Source organism: Lagenorhynchus albirostris, chromosome 15, assembly GCF_949774975.1.
Source record: "Lagenorhynchus albirostris chromosome 15, mLagAlb1.1, whole genome shotgun sequence".
Classification (NCBI taxonomy): domain Eukaryota; kingdom Metazoa; phylum Chordata; class Mammalia; order Artiodactyla; family Delphinidae; genus Lagenorhynchus; species Lagenorhynchus albirostris.
This window is the reverse complement of record NC_083109.1, coordinates 58,139,004-58,157,258: the sequence shown is the minus strand read 5'-3', so window position 1 is coordinate 58,157,258 and position 18,255 is coordinate 58,139,004. Positions and strand designations below refer to the sequence as shown.

Genomic DNA, 18,255 nt, shown 5'->3' with positions numbered 1-18,255 from the left:
GCCGATGTCTGGAGACATTTTGTTTGTTACAACTTGCGGGGGGCAGCGTGCTGCTACCAGATAGATAGTGGGTAGAGCCCAGGGAGGCTGCTAAACACTGCAACGCACGAGACAGCCTCCTGCAACAAAGAAGTTGTGGCCCCAAATGTCAGGAGTGCCGAGTTTGACTATTAACTATAAAAACGGTAAAAAAAAAAAAAAAAAAAAAAGCTCTGGCACTCTCACGCCCTGCATTTCTGGCCAAGTCCCTCTGGAGCCCTCCTCAACTAGTTCTTGCCCCTGGGCTTGGCCGCGCTTGAAAATCTTCCACCGTTTGACCGAAAAAAAGGATTCCAAGCTGCCTTCCTAAGCTGGGGAGCCGCACTGAGCCAGGCATCTCCTTGGAAACCCCTTGGCTTCATGCAATTTGGAAAACAATAAATTTGCAAGGTTGCACAAAGCACCCAGAAGCCGGCTGGAACTGCTAAATCTGTTTTTTCCCTCCACATCAAAAATAATTTCCCAGCCCTAGAGAAAGCCTAGAAGCTTTCTCTACTGTCACAAGACAAGATGCAGGCAGATAGTTTTACACGGCCAACAACTCTGCCAAACACATTCCCCCTTTCAAAGGCTTTGGGTGGATTTCTACTCCAGCCAGGAATATCAGCGCCCTTTTCCACTGAGCCGAGGTTGGTTTCGTCCGAGGCAGACCTGGCAAGTGCTTTTCACACCCCATTCAAGACCAGAGACCATTTCCAGCTCAGACCTCACCCTTTCCCCACGCTGGGGACCCCAACAAGGTCTGAGGGTGGACGATCACGGTCTAGTTTGCCATCCGATTACAAGTAGCAGGAGAGAGAAAAAAAATTCACCATCACCACAAAAGACATATTAACCTTACTCTGTGCAGGCAGAGTTCTAAGTGCTTTTCTAACATTAACTCATCTTCCCTCCTACAACCCCATGAAGAAGGGATTACTATTAGCCCCATTTTACAGATGAGGAAACTGAAGACAAGTATTTTCCTGAAGCCCCCCACCCCCACCCACCGCAGCAAGTAAATGGCAGAACCAGGATTTGAATCTAGGTGTTCCGCTCTAGAGTTCATTCTTTAAGTTAATGTGAACATCTCCCCCACTCCCACCACCACAGCCTAACAACAACAATAATAATAACCACTAGATCGGTGGCCTTCCAACAGGCAGTTTTATACCCCAAGGACATCTGATAACGTCTACAGACATTTTTGGTTATTACAACTTGGTAGGGGGTGCTACTGGCATCTAGTGGGTAGAGGCCAGGGATGCAGCTAAACATCCTACAGTGCATGGGACGCCCCACAGTAGAGAATAACCCAGCCCCAAATGTCAATAGTGCCAGGACTGAGAAGCCTTGGTCTCCTGGCATTAAGGTTTGACTTAAAAAAAAAAAAAAGGAAGGATAAAAGGTAGAAGATAGGTAGATGGATGGATACGTGGATGGAGGCATGGATACATGGATGGATGGATGGATGGATGGATAGATGGATGGATGGATGGATAGATGGATGGATAGAAAGTGCTGAGGTCTATAGAGTGCCTGTTAGGTGCCAGCCAGTGTGCTAAACATGGGGTACCTAAATCAATCCTTGCAGTCACCCTCTGAGGTAGATACTGTTATTATCTCCATTATACAGATGGGGAAACTGAGGCTCGGAGAGGCTTGGCGCTTTGCCAAGGCCACGTGCTCAGTCCTGTGGTGCTGGCATTTGAACACAGGCTGGAGGCCCCTCCTGATTTTAGGGGCTGCCCTCCTGCCTTGGCACACCCCAGCCATTACCAGTGCTCCCCATTTGTATACTCTTGTGAACTCGTTCCTTCTGTGTCTCTCCAGCCTGCCTTGGTGTGGGCCCTCCTGCCTCTCAGTTCCTCACTGGGCATCTTCTTCTCTCCTTTGTCCCCTCTGTCCACCCTCCAAATGGCAGCCGGAGAGATTTGCCTCAAACTACAAACATGACCATGTCCTGCTTTAAAACATTAATGTGCCTGTGATCACCTGAGCGTTTTGTTAAAATGCACAGTACCTTCGTAGGTCTGGGGCAGGGCCTGAGAGTCTCTGCATTTCTGCCAAGCGCTCAGAATCCAGTGATGCTGGTCTACAGACCACACCTTGAGTAGCGAGGAGCTAGAGAAATTGTTCTCTTTGTACGTGGGAAACCTCGGAGGCGCAGCAGCCTTGTGTGCGCTGGGCTGCTTAGAGGGACCAGGACTTCCTCTGTGAGGGACTACAGCGGGGGCCTCAAACTACCAGCCCCAGGGCCAAATCTGCACCCCGCCTCCGCCTGTTTCCGTAAATAAAGTTTTACTGGAACACAGATCCCCCCATACATTTACGTATTGTCCGGGGCTACTTCTGCACTGCAGTGGCCAAGTTGAGCAGTTGTGACAGAAACCATATGGCTCCTAAAGCCTAAAATATCTACCACCCAGACCTTTACAGAAAAACGTGTCCACTGTCTACAGCGTCTTCAAAAGGCTCCGGAAGTCTGCGTGTTGGGGACTCCCAGCCATGTGAGGGGGGTTGACTTGAAGACTTAAAATCACACACACACACACACACACACACACACACACACACACACACACACAGCCATACCTGCGGCTAACAGCTCTCAGGCGGATCTCAGAGGCAGTGGCTCTGGGCACGCGGGGCTGATGGGTGATGGGTTAGAGCACGTACGTGGTCCGGGAGCACTTGCAGTGCCCTAGCCAGTGAGGAAGACAGGCCTCGAGTCCTCATTCACTGGATGAGGAAGTTGGGCCCCTCCCCACAGCCCAGGGCTCTGAGTGGGGTGTGAGCGCCACAGCTGGTTTGCATTGGGGCTTAGACAGGACCCTAGTCTCCTGACTTTCCGCCCAGGGCTCTTACCTCCAAGAGCCTGCATGGAGGCCTCTGTGGCTGGGAATCTGCCTGGAGCGGAGCAGGTAGGGGTTGTTAACAGAAAGACCTTTGGTTCCCCAAGCCGGTGGGGGGATGGGGGGATGTGGCCCACCTTCTGCCTTGAGCTGACTCGCCTCTGAGCCACATTCCAGAGGCTGAGAAAGAGGACGCTCCTCGACTGCCCAGGTGACCCCTGCCTTGACCCCTTACGCCCAAAGAAGTGGGTTGATGGAGGTTGACCCTGAGCCCTGGACTGGAGGTCTGCCTGCAAAGACAAATTCTGTCAAACGAATCTGAGTTTCTTCAGATTGCCTGACATTAAAAAGAAAAAAAAGACCAATGATCACAGAGGAAAAATCTCCTAACAGACTGAACGTTGCAGGATGGGAGTTGGGGGTAGGGTGGGGAGGCAGGACAGCCCATGGCATATGCCAGCACTGGACTAAGCACTTCATACACGTTATTTCATTTAATCTGCACAGCAACCTGGTGGGTGAGTTGCTATTGTCGTACTGGCTTTACAGACAAGAGAACAAGCGCCCTGCACAGTGTCTGGCCCCATAGAAGGGGCTACTGAGTGAAGGGCTCAGTAGATATTGAATGCATGATTGCATGAGGAACAGAGAGGTTAAGTGACCCATTGAAGGTCACACAGCGGGGAAAAGCAGGAGCTGGAATTTGAACCTAGATCTGTGTGATCACGGAGGGACTCAGTGAGCTGAAGTGACCTGCCCTCCCCGCGCCCCCATGCACGGTATGTGGGAGGCTGAGAATAGTCTCGCAACCTTGACTGGCAGGCAGCCTGCAGCACAGGGCCCAGAGCTAGGGCCTGGGGAGGGGAGTGAGGTGACCCTTCCACTCCCACCCGCTCCTTCCCAGCTTCCGGCCAAGGCTGCTGAGACTCCTCCCATGGGGTGACCCCCTGGGCCAATCCCACAGCGGCTCGCCCAGCTGCTCCGGTGAGCCAGCCTGCGCCCTGTCCCAGGGCAGCTTTCCCCCTACTTCCTTGGTTTTGTGGGAGCAGAAAGGCTAACATCCCTGGGGACTCTAGGAGAGGGGCTTCTGGGGCTCAGGGCAGCCCTTCCCCAGCTTAGGGACTGGGGAGAGAGGAAGAGAGGGAAGGAGGGAAAGAGATCTCCAGCTGGCCAAGGAAAGATGGGAGAAGGGGCAGGATGACTTCCTCGTGGCACTTTCCAGGGTGTGTTTGTGGGAGAAACACACACACACAGGCACACGCTTGCTTTGGGAAGAGCAGGACTTGGTACCAATGCTTTTCAAGTTACTGCAAATGAGTGTGAGTGTCACCAGTTTTGTGTGCCCGCAGTGAAGGGGTTTGTACACTTGCTAAGGTTTCCAAGAGCTCCTTCTCCCAGGCCTGGCAGTAATGGCCTCACCTCTGCTCTATGGAGTGGGAATGGCTATGATCCCCGTTTTACTAGAAAGGCTCAGAGAGCCTAGGACACTTGCCTAAGGTCACCCAGCTTGGATGTGCTGGGGCTGGGATTTGGAGAGACTCAGGCCGTCTAGTGCCAACGTCTGTGCTCTCTTCTTAACCAAACACCCCATGGTGTGTACTGGTCCACCCAGGGAGGAAGTGTTCATTAAGCACCTACTAATTGGTCGATATACACAAAGCCCTTAGCAAAATGCCTGGCACACAGTAAACACTATTTTAAGTGTTAGATGATATTGTTGTTGTTATTATTATTATTATTACTGTGTCCCAGGCATTGATAGGTTTAGGCACTGGGGATTCAGCAGTGAGTAAAACAAAAATCCCTCCCCACGTGGCGCTTACTCTGTGGTGGGGGATGATGAACAATATTAATGAGTAAAGCTCAGTATGACAGAAGGTGTAAGGACTATAAAGAAAATAAAGCAGGGTTTGGACAATTGGGAGTGCGGGCCGGCTTGGGGGTTGTAATTTTAGGGGTTTTTTTGGCTGCGCCACGATGCTTGTGGGATCTTACTTCCCCGACCAGGGATTAATCCCGGGCCTTTGGCAGTGAAAGCATGGAGTCCTAACTACTAGACCACCAGGGCATTCCTGGGGGTTATAATTTTAAAGGAAATGATCAGGGAAGGCCTTCTGAGCATTTTAGCCACAACCCGAAGGGAGTGAGGGAATGAACCATGTGGATATCTGGGGAAGGCAGAGGGAATAGTCCGTGCAAAGGCCCTGTGGTGGGAGTATGCTGGGTTTGACATGGATGTGTGAGATACACCAGCTCTGGGGGCAGGTAGGTGGGTGAGTGTCTCAAACACCTCCACCTCCCTCCCCCTGCAGACGGAGGTGGAGGTTTGAGACACTCATTGTGTGTGTGTGTGTGTGTGTGTGTGTGTGTGCACGTGTGCACATGCACGTAACAGGCACCTGGGTCTGAGGGATTCTAAGTTGCAGAGCATGTGCAAACTTGCCCAGGCCTTCCCACCTTGGAAGGCTGCCTGTGACCTGAGCTTCCTGCCTGCGCCCTGAGCTTCCTGCCTGCCTGGGCAGGGGTCTGGATTGCCTGGGTAGCCATGGTGGGACAAGGGCTCAGCTCTGGGACTGGGGATTGGAGCACCACGGTTTCAAATTGCTGACATCGGACTTCCCCCAGAAACCTGAAAACCCTGTGATGAGGCAGCGACCCCTTCCCTAGACCCCTTCCTGGAAACCCAAGCCCATAGCGAACAGATCACCCACGTGTATATCTCCAAAAATATCTTCTACCTAGGGATGAAATTACTCCCTTGACCCCATTTGGGGTTTCCTGCCAAGACAGACAGCTTTGATTTGCTACTTCAAGTCCCTAACTGTGGTCCGTAATCCATCTCCTTTCCTCTGAGACTTTGTAACGTTTGCACGTCTCTGTTTCACCTGCACCAATGGTTCTTGACTCTGGCTACACCTGTAGGGAGCTCCTAAAACATCCTGACACCCAGGCTGCACCCCAGACCAATGAAATCTGAACCCCTTGCAGGGGGCAGGCATCCACAATTTAAAATACTCTCAAGGTAATGCTAATGCGCAAACCAATTTAAGAATTAATACCCTTTACTATTAGATAGTATTTTGTCCTTAATTGAATTTCTCCCTTAAAAAAAACTAAAAAAGTTATTCTAAAAGGAAACCTTAGATCTGGTAGGATTGTGGGGATTTTTTTCCCTTTTGACCCTGTTGAAGAGAGGTGAGCTTATCATACTCCTTGGTTCCTTGCACATATGTTTGTACAAAGCCCCTCGTTTCTTTATTCCCTTTTATCCCCACTCTTTGTGGTCACTCCCTTTCTCCCATAGATGACTTTCCATAGATGACCATTGTAATGAATGAATGAGTGAATATGACCTCTTTAATTGAGTGAATATGGACTGTTGATTTAAATGTGTTCTCACAAAATGTGGATGACCGTTGTATGTGCATGGATTTTTAGTTTCCTCAAAAGGGATTGTATAAAATAGCTCATTGTTTCCTGGCTTTCTCACCTTGCATCATTTTAAAGACCCACGTTGTTCCTATGTGAGGTTAATGCTCTCCACCTATTGGCTGCCGAAATCCTCCATCTGCTCATTTACCATTTTTTAATGTGTCTGTCTCCATGGTCATGGGCACCCAGATGCTGCCAGCTCACTGAACCTTCTTGACAGGTGCATTCCTTAGTGGTCCTGCGCTCCTACCGTATATACCAGGAGTGGACATGCTGAGATGTGTGCGTCACCCTCTTAGACTTCAGGCTCTTCTCCTAGGGGCTATCATGGAATTTGGGGTCTAGGGACCAGGCTGTCCTGGAGCTCAGAGCTCGGTGTTGGCACTCTAACTTCCTCCTGAGCATGAAGGTCAAGGCTATTCTGCCTCCAGCCCCTGCCTCTGGTCAGCCCATGGGGTCTCTGCCTCCTGGCCCTTGGGGGTCACACTCCTCAAACTTCTGGAGGCTGAGTCACTGCCCCCAGGGCTTTTGGAGGTTCACAGGCTGGCAGGACTGGGGTGGGCATCAGGGGCTGCCCCCATGACGGAGTGTGTGTGTGTGTGTCTTTTTTCTCCCTTCCAAGGAAGAGGACCCTGACAGTGAGTGACAGAGGCTGGACAGGAGGTTCCGGAGAACCTTTATGTCAGAGTATAGACCCACCTGGGCAGACTTGCTTTGGCTGTGAGTCCTCAGCGGGTTCTAGAGCAGCCAATTCTGGAAACCCCTACTGTTGTGGAAAATCCCCAGGCAGGCCCGCTCAAGAAATGCCAGTGGGGACAGCGGGTGGTGAAGAAAACCCAAGAGTTGGTTCCAGCCACCCCTCCTCCTCCCCCAGCACCTCCAGAAGCCAGGCCCGAGGAGGAGATTGGGGGCAGGGGGCTGCACAGTGGCCCTTGCCCCTTACCACCCTCCTTCCACCATCACCGCCCCCGAGCTCCGCAGCTCCCTCTCAATTCTCTCACCTGCTGAGTCTAGGTGCCCAGGGGGGACACACAGTATGATACAGGGTTTTCCAAATTCAGTCACGCCTGGGCGGCCTTTGCGATTTTACCCCCGTGCCACCTGGGCTGCTGTTCACTTTATACTTCTGTTTCAATCAAGTCGTTTAAAATGTATATTACTGGAGCCTGTGCTCCGCCACGAAAGAGGCCACAACCGTGAGAGGCCCGCGCACCGCAAAAAAAAAAAAAAAAAAAAAAAAAGTATATTACTTCTACAGCTGGAAAACGAACAGCACTTGACAGAAGTAGAGAGTAGCTAGAAAGAGACATATAACAAGGCAGAGCAGGCTTGTTAAAATGTAGCTGGAGCCTGTTGCCTGCAGAAGTCTCTGGATTTCCCAGCTGCTTTTTGTCAATCAAGGGGGATGAGCAAGTGTTAGGAGGCGGTGCTCACCCTCCTGCAGGTGGTCAGCAGGTTTGAAAAAATAATTAGTAGGTTTTAGTTCTCCAGGAGCTCCCGTGTGTTGTGTTGCTGTGTCCCTGTCCCTCTGCTGTGCTCACACGAGAGTTCCTGGAACATTGAAATGTACTGGATGCCTCTTAGGTGATGGTACCTCCCACCAATGTCCTGCACGCTAAAGGCATCCAACATGTGTTTTTAACAGACAGGAAGGAACTTGAACTTCTGTGCTGGTAAAGATGGTTGCAGTTGTACAGTAGTAACGGCTTGTGGGTGCTGAATAAATGTTGCATACAGGAGCAAAGGAATGGGTGAATAATCCACTAGCGTGTAACTCTGTGAAGATGGGTCTTTCTGCCTGTTCTGTGCACTGCTGTGTCCACTGCCTAGAACAGTGCTTAGCACCCAGTAGGTGCCGAGTCAGCAGTTAAGTCAACAAGAGAATCAATGAATCTGTAAATTAATGAGTGAATGAAGAAATGATTGAACACGTGAATGAATGTCAGCCCTTTTTTTAGACTCAAGAGATAGGCCTTTTCATCATTAAAAAGTCTACAAGTAATACATGCTGGAGAGTGTGTGGAGAAAAGGGAACCCTCCTGCACTGTTGGTGGGAATGTAAATTGGTGCAGTCACTGTGGAGAACAGTATGGAGGTTCCTTAAACAACTAAAAATGGAGTTACCATATGATCCAGCAATCCCAATCCTGAGCATATACCCAGAGAAAACTCTAATTCAAAAAGATACATGCACCCCTATGTTCATAGCAGCACTATTCACAATAGTCAAGACAGGGAAACAACCTAAATGTCCATCAACAGATGAATGGATAAAGAAGATGTGGTACATATATACAGTGGAATACTACTCAGCCATAAAAAAGAATGAAATAATGCCATTTGCAGCAACATGGATGGACCTAGAGATTATCATACTAAGTGAAGTAGGCCAGACAGAGAAAGACAAATACCATATGATATCACTTATATGTGGAATCTAAAATATGACACAAATGAACTTATTTACAAAAGAGAAACCGACTCATAGGCATAGAAAACAAACTTATGGTTACCAGAGGGGAAAGGGAGTGGGGGAGGGATAAATAAGGAGTTTGGGATTAGCAGATACACACTACTATATGTAAAATAGATAAACAACAAGGTCCTATTGTATGCACAGGACACTATATTCAATATCCTGTAATAAACCATAATGGAAAAGAATATACTTAACTAAATCGCTTTGCTGCAGACCTGAAACTAACACAACATTGTAAATCAACTGTACTACAATAAAATTTTTTTTAAAAACAGAGCGATAGGCCTTTTGTAACATTTCAGGCCCCAAGCTGGGGGCCAGAGGGGCAGGAGAGGGAACAAAGAGGAGAAACCAAGGTAGGCGCAGCCACAGGCCACTGGCTTTGGTTCCACCAGCAGCAGCCTTCTGGCGAGAGAGAAGCATCCCGGGCTGGGCACCGCCAGCAGCCCAAACCTCAGTAATGTCCCCCTCACTGTACACCAGCAGTAGGTACCCCCCAGTAGGGCCATCTAGGTAGTAGGCCGGGGCAGTGTGGTGCCGAGAAGCATTTCTCCTGTTTAGAAGGGCTCAATTTTCTTCCACAGGACGCTGGGGTGGTGTTTTCTGAGCTCTGCATATCTGCATACCCAAAGGGCAGGTTTCTGAGGGGAATCCCCAGGGCTTCTAGGAGAGGTGTTCCCCCCACTTACTGGAGTGTTTACCTTCCCACGTGTTGGGCACAGAACATTCTCATGGGATAATGTTTAACCAGCGTGTGGTTGGCGTCGCTCTGGTCTGGGTGGCTCACTGAGGACCAGGTGAGGGGTCAGTCTTCCTCCTCGGTGGGCTTTGAAAGAGGCAGTGCCGCCCCCTGCCCTCAGACGACTCTGCCTCCATCTCACCCCCAGGAGGAAAAGGACATCCTTTTGTTCTCTTGAAGTAGAGAAATGCTCTCCTTGTAGGCTTTTTTTCTTAAGGTAGTAGGGAAGCCAGGACTTTAATTCTTTGGAAAAAATCATCTTTTAAGCAGTTTCTTGTTGCCCATAGAATATGGGCCCAACCCAGCTAAAATAGTCATCCCAGTACCTGTTATAATTTGTGAATGTTTCATAGCTCATGGCAAAGAGAAAGACAACATGACTGTAAAGTCCCTGAAGGTGAGACGGGGTCTTAGACTTGCAGTCCCCACTGCATTCAGGAGTGCTGGCATACTCACGTGTAAGTACTGCTCCCCACATTAAAATCTGAGATGGACAGGACCAGATAAATTTCAGGGCACACTGTTCCCAAACTTTAGTGTGCATAAGGACCATTGGGGAGCTAGCTAAAAATCTACACTCCTGGATCCCACTGTCATTCATTCATTCATTCATTCAATGAATATTTATTGAGCTCCTACTATGAGTTGCCAGATTTAGCAAATAAAAATAAACTTGAATTTCAAAATCAACGACAAGTGGTTTTTTAGTGGAACTATGTCTCATGCAGTAGTTGAGACATATGATAAAAAACGCTTTGTCGTGAGTCTGAAATTCATGTTTAACTGGGTGTCCTGTATTTTATCTGATAGCCCTCACTCTCACCAAGCTCTGTTCCTGGCAATGGGGGATACAGCAATGGACGAGGCAAAGCCCCTGACCTCTGGGAGCTTACATGCTAGTGAGGGAGACAGACAGCAAACGAATAGATTAGCCAAAGGAAGGATGTTGGGGGGCACCATGGCAAGGTACAGCTTCTAGGCTTGTCAGGAACAGAGCACATGTCACCTCGCCATTGGGACCTGCTGAGTCTGAGAGGGGTGTTAGCACAGCCCACCCACAAAGAGCCTTCTCGCAGGGGAGGGGCCCCATGAAAACTAGAACTGCTCGCAGATCTAGGGCATCCAGTGATGATAGGAGGAGAATGCATGTTTCACCCACAGTGAGGTGACATCTGTTGAGAACACTCGGTTCTGGGGGTACTCATGGCTGGCTAAGTTCAAGATCAGGTTCCTTCTGATACCGCAAATGTTCTCTGCAGACTCTGCAGGAGATCTTCCAGACGGAGAACACCATCATGCTGCTGGAAAGGTCCATCATGGCCAAGGAGAGCCCGCTGAAGGTGGCGCAGACAAGGCTGGAGTGCCGGACCCGGCGGCCCTGTGTGGAGCTGTGCAGGGACATGCCCCAGTTCAAGTGAGTGGTGGAGGCCAGAGGGGAGGGGTGGGTCTCTGGAGCTGCCAGGAAGCCTGGGTCTGGAAAACGGACCCTCCACCAATCAGGACGTCCAGGCCCACAACTCCACAGGGCACTGGGTGGGGGCCTGGGGCTCTGGGGTGCCCTTGATGGCCTCCCCACCGTGGAGACCGCCCCCCTGCACTGCAGCCCTCTCATCTAAGTGAGGATGGTTTTGTAGCTCTGTTCTGCTCTGGGAACCCTCCAGCTGTCCCCTAAAAGCCAACAAGAGGGAACCACCCAGCCCAGAGATGTGGCCCTTGCCCTTGCGGGCGTCACTCTCTCTCTCTCCAGGCTCCCATGAAAGAGGCGCCCAGCCCACACCTCAGTCATCCTCCACCGCCCTTTCTGTGAAGTTCTCAGCTGAGAGCCCTCGGAATAGCCTAACCCTGCCTGTGCCGCTTAGCTAAGGAGGGCTGCTTCTGTTGACAAAGGGCCTCCTCACAGGAGAGGGGCAAAACACTCATGCAGCCCCAGAGACAGGATTTGTGAGTCTGGAGGAGGGGTTTGGAATGGGATGATGACCAGGCAAGGAAGGAAGTGGTCATTGGCCATGGGGGATTCGTTTCCCATGAACATGCTGTGTGACTTGGGGCTGGTCACTTGGCTGCTCTGTTCCCTCCATGCTAGGGGCACTGTCTTCGTTCTCTATTGCTGCATAACAAATGCCCCCACAACTCAGTGGCTTGTCTTTCTTCCGAGCTGAGATGTGGAGAAGAGCGCTGGAGAAGTAAGGAGGAGGGAAAGTATTTGGAGAGAAAACGCCAGGTGGTTCCATGTGCTGAGGTTTGCACGGCCTCGGTTACTGCCTGAGATAATCTTGTGGGACACAGAAAAGCTGGCTGTGTCGGGGGTGGGGTGCAAAGCGACGCCTGGCTTTGAGCTTGAAGGCCTGGCTACCTGCTCCTCAGCCCGCTGCTGGCCTGGAAAGTCTTCACCCCAGAAGCGGGTGCCGTGTGGCCAGGGTCCTGCCCCACCTGGGCTGGGTGGGGTCCAGGTCCTGGGTGAGGGGTTGGGGAAGCTCTCCTGACCCCTCCTCCACCTGCCCCTGCATCAGCTCAGGTTGGGCTCCAGCAGCCCTGGTGCAGAGGCTCTCATCACCCATTTGTCCACCCCAGGGAGGCTTACACACAACCGAGCTTTAAGGGAAGGGACCAGATGTTGTCCCGGGGGACTTACTGCTCTGGGACACACTCCCTGCCTCCCCGTCCACCAACTGTGTCACCAAGGGGTGTAGACAGAGAACATGGATGAGGCGTGTTTAGCTCAAGAGTCCTGGGCAGTGTATGTGTATGTGTGTGTGTGCGCATGTGTGTGTGTATGTGTGTGTGTGTGTGCACAACTATATGCACGTGTGTTGGGAACTGAGCGGACAACAGCACTCAAGCTGTCTGCCTTCTGCAGCAGCTTAATTGCCCCGTCCATGCATTACATTCTTTGTCCCTCCATCCCCTCCCTTACCACCTCTGGGTCTTTCTCCTCTACCTCCCACAGGTGGCCCCTCTTCTCCTGACCCTCTCTGAGCATGCAGGTCCCTTCCGTGTCCATCCCTCCATTCCTCAGACTGAAAGTCCCTTTAGATTTGCATTTCAATTAGTTAAAATGAAATAAAATTTAAAATTCAGGTCCTGATTCACACAAACTGCATATCAAGTGGTCAGGAGCCACGTGTGGCCGGGGGCACGGAACAGAATATTTCCATCGCTGGACAGCACTGCTCAAGAGAGCCCCCAGGAAAGAAGGATCTCCAGGCTACTTCCTGTCACCTCTCTCTAGCTCAGGCTTGTCATGGGGGTGCTTATCCTTGGGATATCAACCCAAGTCCTCCCAGCAGCGTGTCCTCCAGTCCTGAGCACAGTTTCACTGTCCCTCCCCACCACCCCCAAGGTGGGTCCCAGGGCACAGCCCCAAAACCAACCCACCGTCACAGCTCACCAGGTATATTCCTGTCTTAGGGCTGCTGTGACCAATTACCAGAAACTGGGTGGCTTACAACAGAAATTTATTTTTTCAAACTTGCGGAGGCCAAGCATCTGAAATCAAGGTATCGACAGGGTTGGTTCTCTCTGGGGCCTCTGAGAGAGCATCCTTTCCTGGCCTCTCAACTGGCTTCTGGTGGTGGCTGGTGGTCCTTGGCTAGTAGCTGCATCACTGCATCTGCATCTGTCTTCACATGACCTTCTTCCCTGTGTGTCTCTGTGTCTTAAATCTCCCCCTCCTTTCTTTTATAAGACCAGTCATTGGATTTAGGGCCCATCCTAAATCGAGGATGATTTCTTCTCAAGATCCTTAACTCAATTACATCTACAAAAACCCCTTCTTCCAAAGAGCATCACATTCACAGGTACTGGGGTTCAGACTTGGACATATCTTTTGGGGGACACTATTCAACCCACTCAATCTGGATATTGAAATAACCCTAATCTCTCTCCCGCCTCCACTCTTATCCCCGTCCAATCTAATCTTTACCCAGCAGCCTGGAGGTTATCCTAAATCTGAATCAGCACATCATTCCCCATTTCAGCGCCCACCGCCTCACCAGCGCCTTCCCATTGCCCTGAGAACAAAATCCAGACCAATCGATTTTGCATGTGCTCTTCTCTGTAGAACCACACGGTCCAATTCAGTAGCCACCAGCAGGGTGTGGCTCTTCCATTTACATTTAAATGATTTAAAATGAAAAACGATGAAAAATCCAGCTCCTCAGTTGATCTTGCTGCATTGCAATTACTCATGAGCTCCGCGTGGCTAGTGGCCGCCGGATCCAGCAGTGCGGATATAGAACATTACTAGCATCGCACAGAGTTCTCTAGATCAGCGGCTGTAGAGTGCTTCCCGCTTGATCTTTACACAGCCAGCTCATTCGCTCAAACGTTCCCTCCTCAGAAAGGCTTTTCCTGGTGCCTTGGGAAGGTCCCACAGGAGCAGAGCTTCAGGATAGGGGAGCCCCGCTTCAGCCTGATCCCACGGGGAACTCTGGAGCGTGAATTACACCACAGAGCTGGTTCCACCCTGAGGCAGGGGATGGCCTTTTGTACCCACTGCCGTTGGTGAGCCATTGGCTTCCCTGGAGACATGTGGACCTAGGAGCCATCAACAGCCAACACTCCCGGCAGCTGGGGCACAGGTGGGACCTGAGATGGATGCCAAGAGCAGACATCACACCTGACCATCTTAGTTACATGAGGCTGGCCCTGTTATCTGGGTTTTTTAAAAAACTGTGATAAAATATGTACAACATAAAGTAACATACCATTAGTGGCACCTAGTACATTTACAATGTGCAGCTAGCTCCAGAACGTTTTCATTCATTTGACCCAAAAGGAAGTCCTATCCTCATTAGCAGTCACTCCCTATCCCTCTCCCTTCAGCCCCTGGCAACCCCTAATCTACTACCTCTTGTTATGGATTTGCCTATTCTGATCATTTCATATAAATGGGATCGGACAATATATAAGCTTTGGTGTCGGTATCTTTCACTCAGCATCATGTCTTCAAGGTCCATCCATGTTGTAGCTCGTACCGCTGCTCCATTTCTTTTCATTACATCTCAACAATATCCTAGTGTGGGGATAGACCATATTTTGTGTATGCATTCATCTGTCGATGGACATTTGGGCTGTGTCTACCTGTTGACTCTTGTTATTAGTGCCCCACGAGTATTTGTGCAAGTATTTGAGTGTCTGTTTTTAGTTCTTGTGGGTACATACTCAGGAGTGGAATTGCTGTGTCCTTTGGCGAGTCTGTGTTTAACTGAGGAACTGCCAGATTGTTTTCCTGAACATCTCATCTACTTCTCCCTTTGCACTCATTGCCCTCAGCAGCTCTGCTGTGTGTTCACCTGTCTGCTTGCTCCCCCTCTGTCTTCTCTGCCAGCCGAGCCCCTCCCACCTGGCTCCTGACACAAGGGAGACCTGTGCCGCCCGGCTGGCTGAACCGTGCCTTCCCCTCTGCTCTCTCCCCAGGCTCATGAGCGAGGTGTGCACCATCAACGACACTGTGCAGACCCTCAAGCTGAGGCTGCGGGAGACGCAGGACACGCAGCAGCTGCTGGTCATGACCAAGTGCCGACTGGAACACGAGCTGGCCATGAAGGCCAACACCCTGTGCATTGACAAGAAGTGCATGGGCATGAGGAAGACCTTCCCCAGCGCCCCCTGCCTGGGGATCTGCCCCTGAGCCGCCGCTGCTCCTGGCGCCCCTGGTGCCCCGCTCCATGCACGTTCCTTACACAGCATAGAATTTGCAAAGTCAGAAAAACAAAAGAGTCATTTTCTTCCTTTCCTCCTATCATGGGGAAAAAAAATATATATATATAAAGAGCTAAAATAAATGTGCCATGCCAGGAATCCTGGAGCTCGTTCCTTGCTGCAGAACCACCTTTCTGGCTGATCCCAGGAGGAGACAGACTGTGACCCCCTCTCAGTGATGGAGCATTGTAAGGTTGTCAGCCTTGCCAGGAATGGAAGAGGCCACCTTTTCTAAACCTGTTTGTCCATTTAGGAGCACAGTATAGACCATGGTGTCCAAAGATTGGACATCAGAGCTGAGAGTCCAGAGACCAGCTGTCACTCAGGAGCCGAGTGGCCTTGAACAAGCTCCCAGACTGAGCCTGTTCTATAAAACGAGGTCAGTCTGAGGTGGAAGTAACTGTCAGCCATGTAGGGCAGTGCAAAAAAAAATAGGATTTGGAGTCAAAAGTCCTGGGTTTGGATCCTGGCCTTGCTAGACATTTTTAGAAATTGCAGTGGGAGAAGGGGGCAGCAAAATTCATTCCGTGTTGGGGCAGGAGGAAGCAGGTCAGGGTTGAGGGAAAGCTCTGTGAAGAAGGGACATTGCTTCAGAAAGTTAAACACGACCCAGCAATTCTACTCCTGGTTATACAACCAAGAGCATTGAAAACAGATAAATACTTGTCCACGAAAGTTCATAGCAACTCTAATCACAATAGTTACAAGGTAGAAACAACCCAAATGTCCATCAGTGGGTTCACAGATAAACAAAATGTGGTCTACCCACACAGTAGAATATTATTCAGCCGTTAAAAATGAACAAAGCACTGATACCTGCTACAATCTGGATAAACCCTGAAGACATCATACTCAGTGAAAGAAACCAGACACATATTGTATGATTCCATTGATATGAAATGCCCAGAATACGCACCTCCATAGAAATAGCAGATGGGTGGTTGCCAGGGAGAGGGGATTGAAGTGACTGCTTAGCGGGTACAGAGTTTTATTTTGAGGTGGCGAGAACGTTTGGGACTAGGTAGAAGTGGCTGGACAACATTGTCAATGGGCTAAATGCCATAGAATGGTCCACTTTAGGTGGTTAACTTTATGTTACGTGAAATTCATCTCAAACAACAGAAAAAAGAACTTACTATTAGAGCTGAGTCCTGAATGATGAGAAGGTTGAGGGAGAAAAGGACAGTATTTCTGGTGAGAGGAATGGCATGGGTTGAGGCAGAAAGTTGCACCCGGGATGGAGAGGCCCTTGGAAAGGCTGTGAATCATCTAGAAGGACTGGATGAGGCCAGGTCGTGAAGGACAAATAGCTTTGACTTTTTCCTGGTTCATTATTCACATCAGTGCTTCCCAACCCTTTAAAAGCATGTGCGGATCACCTGGCGATCCTGTTAAAATGCAGATTCTGAGTCAGTAGGTCTCGGGTGGAGCCTGAGATTCTGAACTTCTAACAAGCTCCCTGACGATGCTGATAGTCTAGGGACCAGACTCTGAGTAGCAAATAACACCTCCACAATTTTTGCCATGACCAAGTACAGGCATCTCTTGTTTTATCACACTTTGCTTTACTGTGGTTCGCCGATAATACGTTTTTTATAAATCGAGGGTTTGTGGCCACCCTGCATTGAGCAAGTCTCTTGGTGCCATTTTTCCAATAGCATTTGCTCACTTTGTGTCTCTGTGTCACACTGTAGTAATTCTCACAATACTTCAAACTTGTTCATCATTATTGTATTTGTTACGGTGACCTGTGATCAGTGATCTTTGACGTTACTACTACGACTTGCTGAAGGCATAGATGATGGTTAGCATTTTTTAGCAATAAGGTGTTTTTAAAATAAGGTATATACTTTTTAAAAGACATAGCACTCACACACTTAATAAACTACAGTATAATGTGAACATAACTTTGATATGCACTGGGAAACCAGAAAAATTCATATGACTCGCTTTATTGCGATATTGGTTTCATTGCAATCGTCTGGAACTGAACGCATGGTATCTCCGAGGTATGTCTGTACCATCTTTACTGTTATTCACTCAATCTTTTAGATTGTTGCACTTTAAAAAAAGACAAATTTATTTTAAAAGGCAGATTTATAGCATGACTGCAAACAGGAAACCTGCTTTGCCAGGAGTTGAAAAACCAAAATACTGCTAATGGTGTCTGTTTAGGTAATATTGTCTGCCCAAGGTAATATTGTCTGAAGTCTTCTTTGGTTCAAAAAGGAGATCAGAGAGTCTTAAAGAGGTGTTAAAGGCTACTTAGCATCCAATAGAAACTCCGTGCTTGAGGAAATTTCGCTTGAAAGAGGATAGAAGAGTCAGTTTTCCTACAAATGAGTGGCAATGCTATTGGGTGACTTGAATGCATTGCACCCAAGGAGTCATGGCGATGGGCAGTAGGGAGCCCATAGGATCTTTAAAGTGGGGATGTGAAAATTACCAGGTTAGTGTTTCAGAAATAATTCCTCATGAGGAGCAGAGGGATGATGGAGGGAGGTGGGGAGACCAAGCTGTTAGAATTTCAGGCACAAGAGGCAGAAGTTCTGGATCAGGACAGGTGCGTGAGGAGCACTCATGTGGTTGAGGCCCAAATCCTTAGAGTATAGACTGAAGAGGGCAAGTGGGAGACTGGGATGGGACAGAGATGGCTGGCTTGAGTAGCTGATGCTTGGGGATGCTGTGCCCTTGAGCAGTGGAGTGAGTGGGGTGATGGATAGAGGCAGAGAAAATGTAGACAACTTCCCTTTCATGCGTGGAGTTTGAATCATCGCCTAAGGGATGTCCTGGTGTAACTATCTGAAAGGAGAGTGGAAATGTAAACTTAGAGCTCAAGAGAGAGGCTAGTGAGGCTGTGCCTGGGGATGCAGGAGATATCCAAAGCCTCAGGGATAGATGGACTAGTGCAGGAGATGCTAAAGCATGAAAGAGGTTCACTGGAGGAATGTGATGCTGGAGTGAACAGAGGACCAAGGAGGGAACAGAGAGAGCACAGAGAGAGGCAAACAGCCCAGAAGAAGAAACGT

General features: G+C 49.6%; 1 protein-coding gene across 1 annotated transcript in view; it reads left to right on the top strand.

Moving 5' to 3' along the window:
* Nucleotides 1–15,155, top strand: part of TEKT5 (tektin 5) — a 38,443-nt gene extending 23,288 nt beyond the window's left edge. Inside the window, exons 6-7 of the mRNA XM_060124656.1 lie at nt 10,783–10,937; nt 14,942–15,155. Coding sequence (XP_059980639.1) covers nt 10,783–10,937; nt 14,942–15,155 — 369 coding nt within the window. The remainder of the gene's footprint in view (nt 1–10,782; nt 10,938–14,941) is intronic.
* The last annotated feature ends 3,100 nt before the right edge of the window (nt 15,156–18,255 follow it).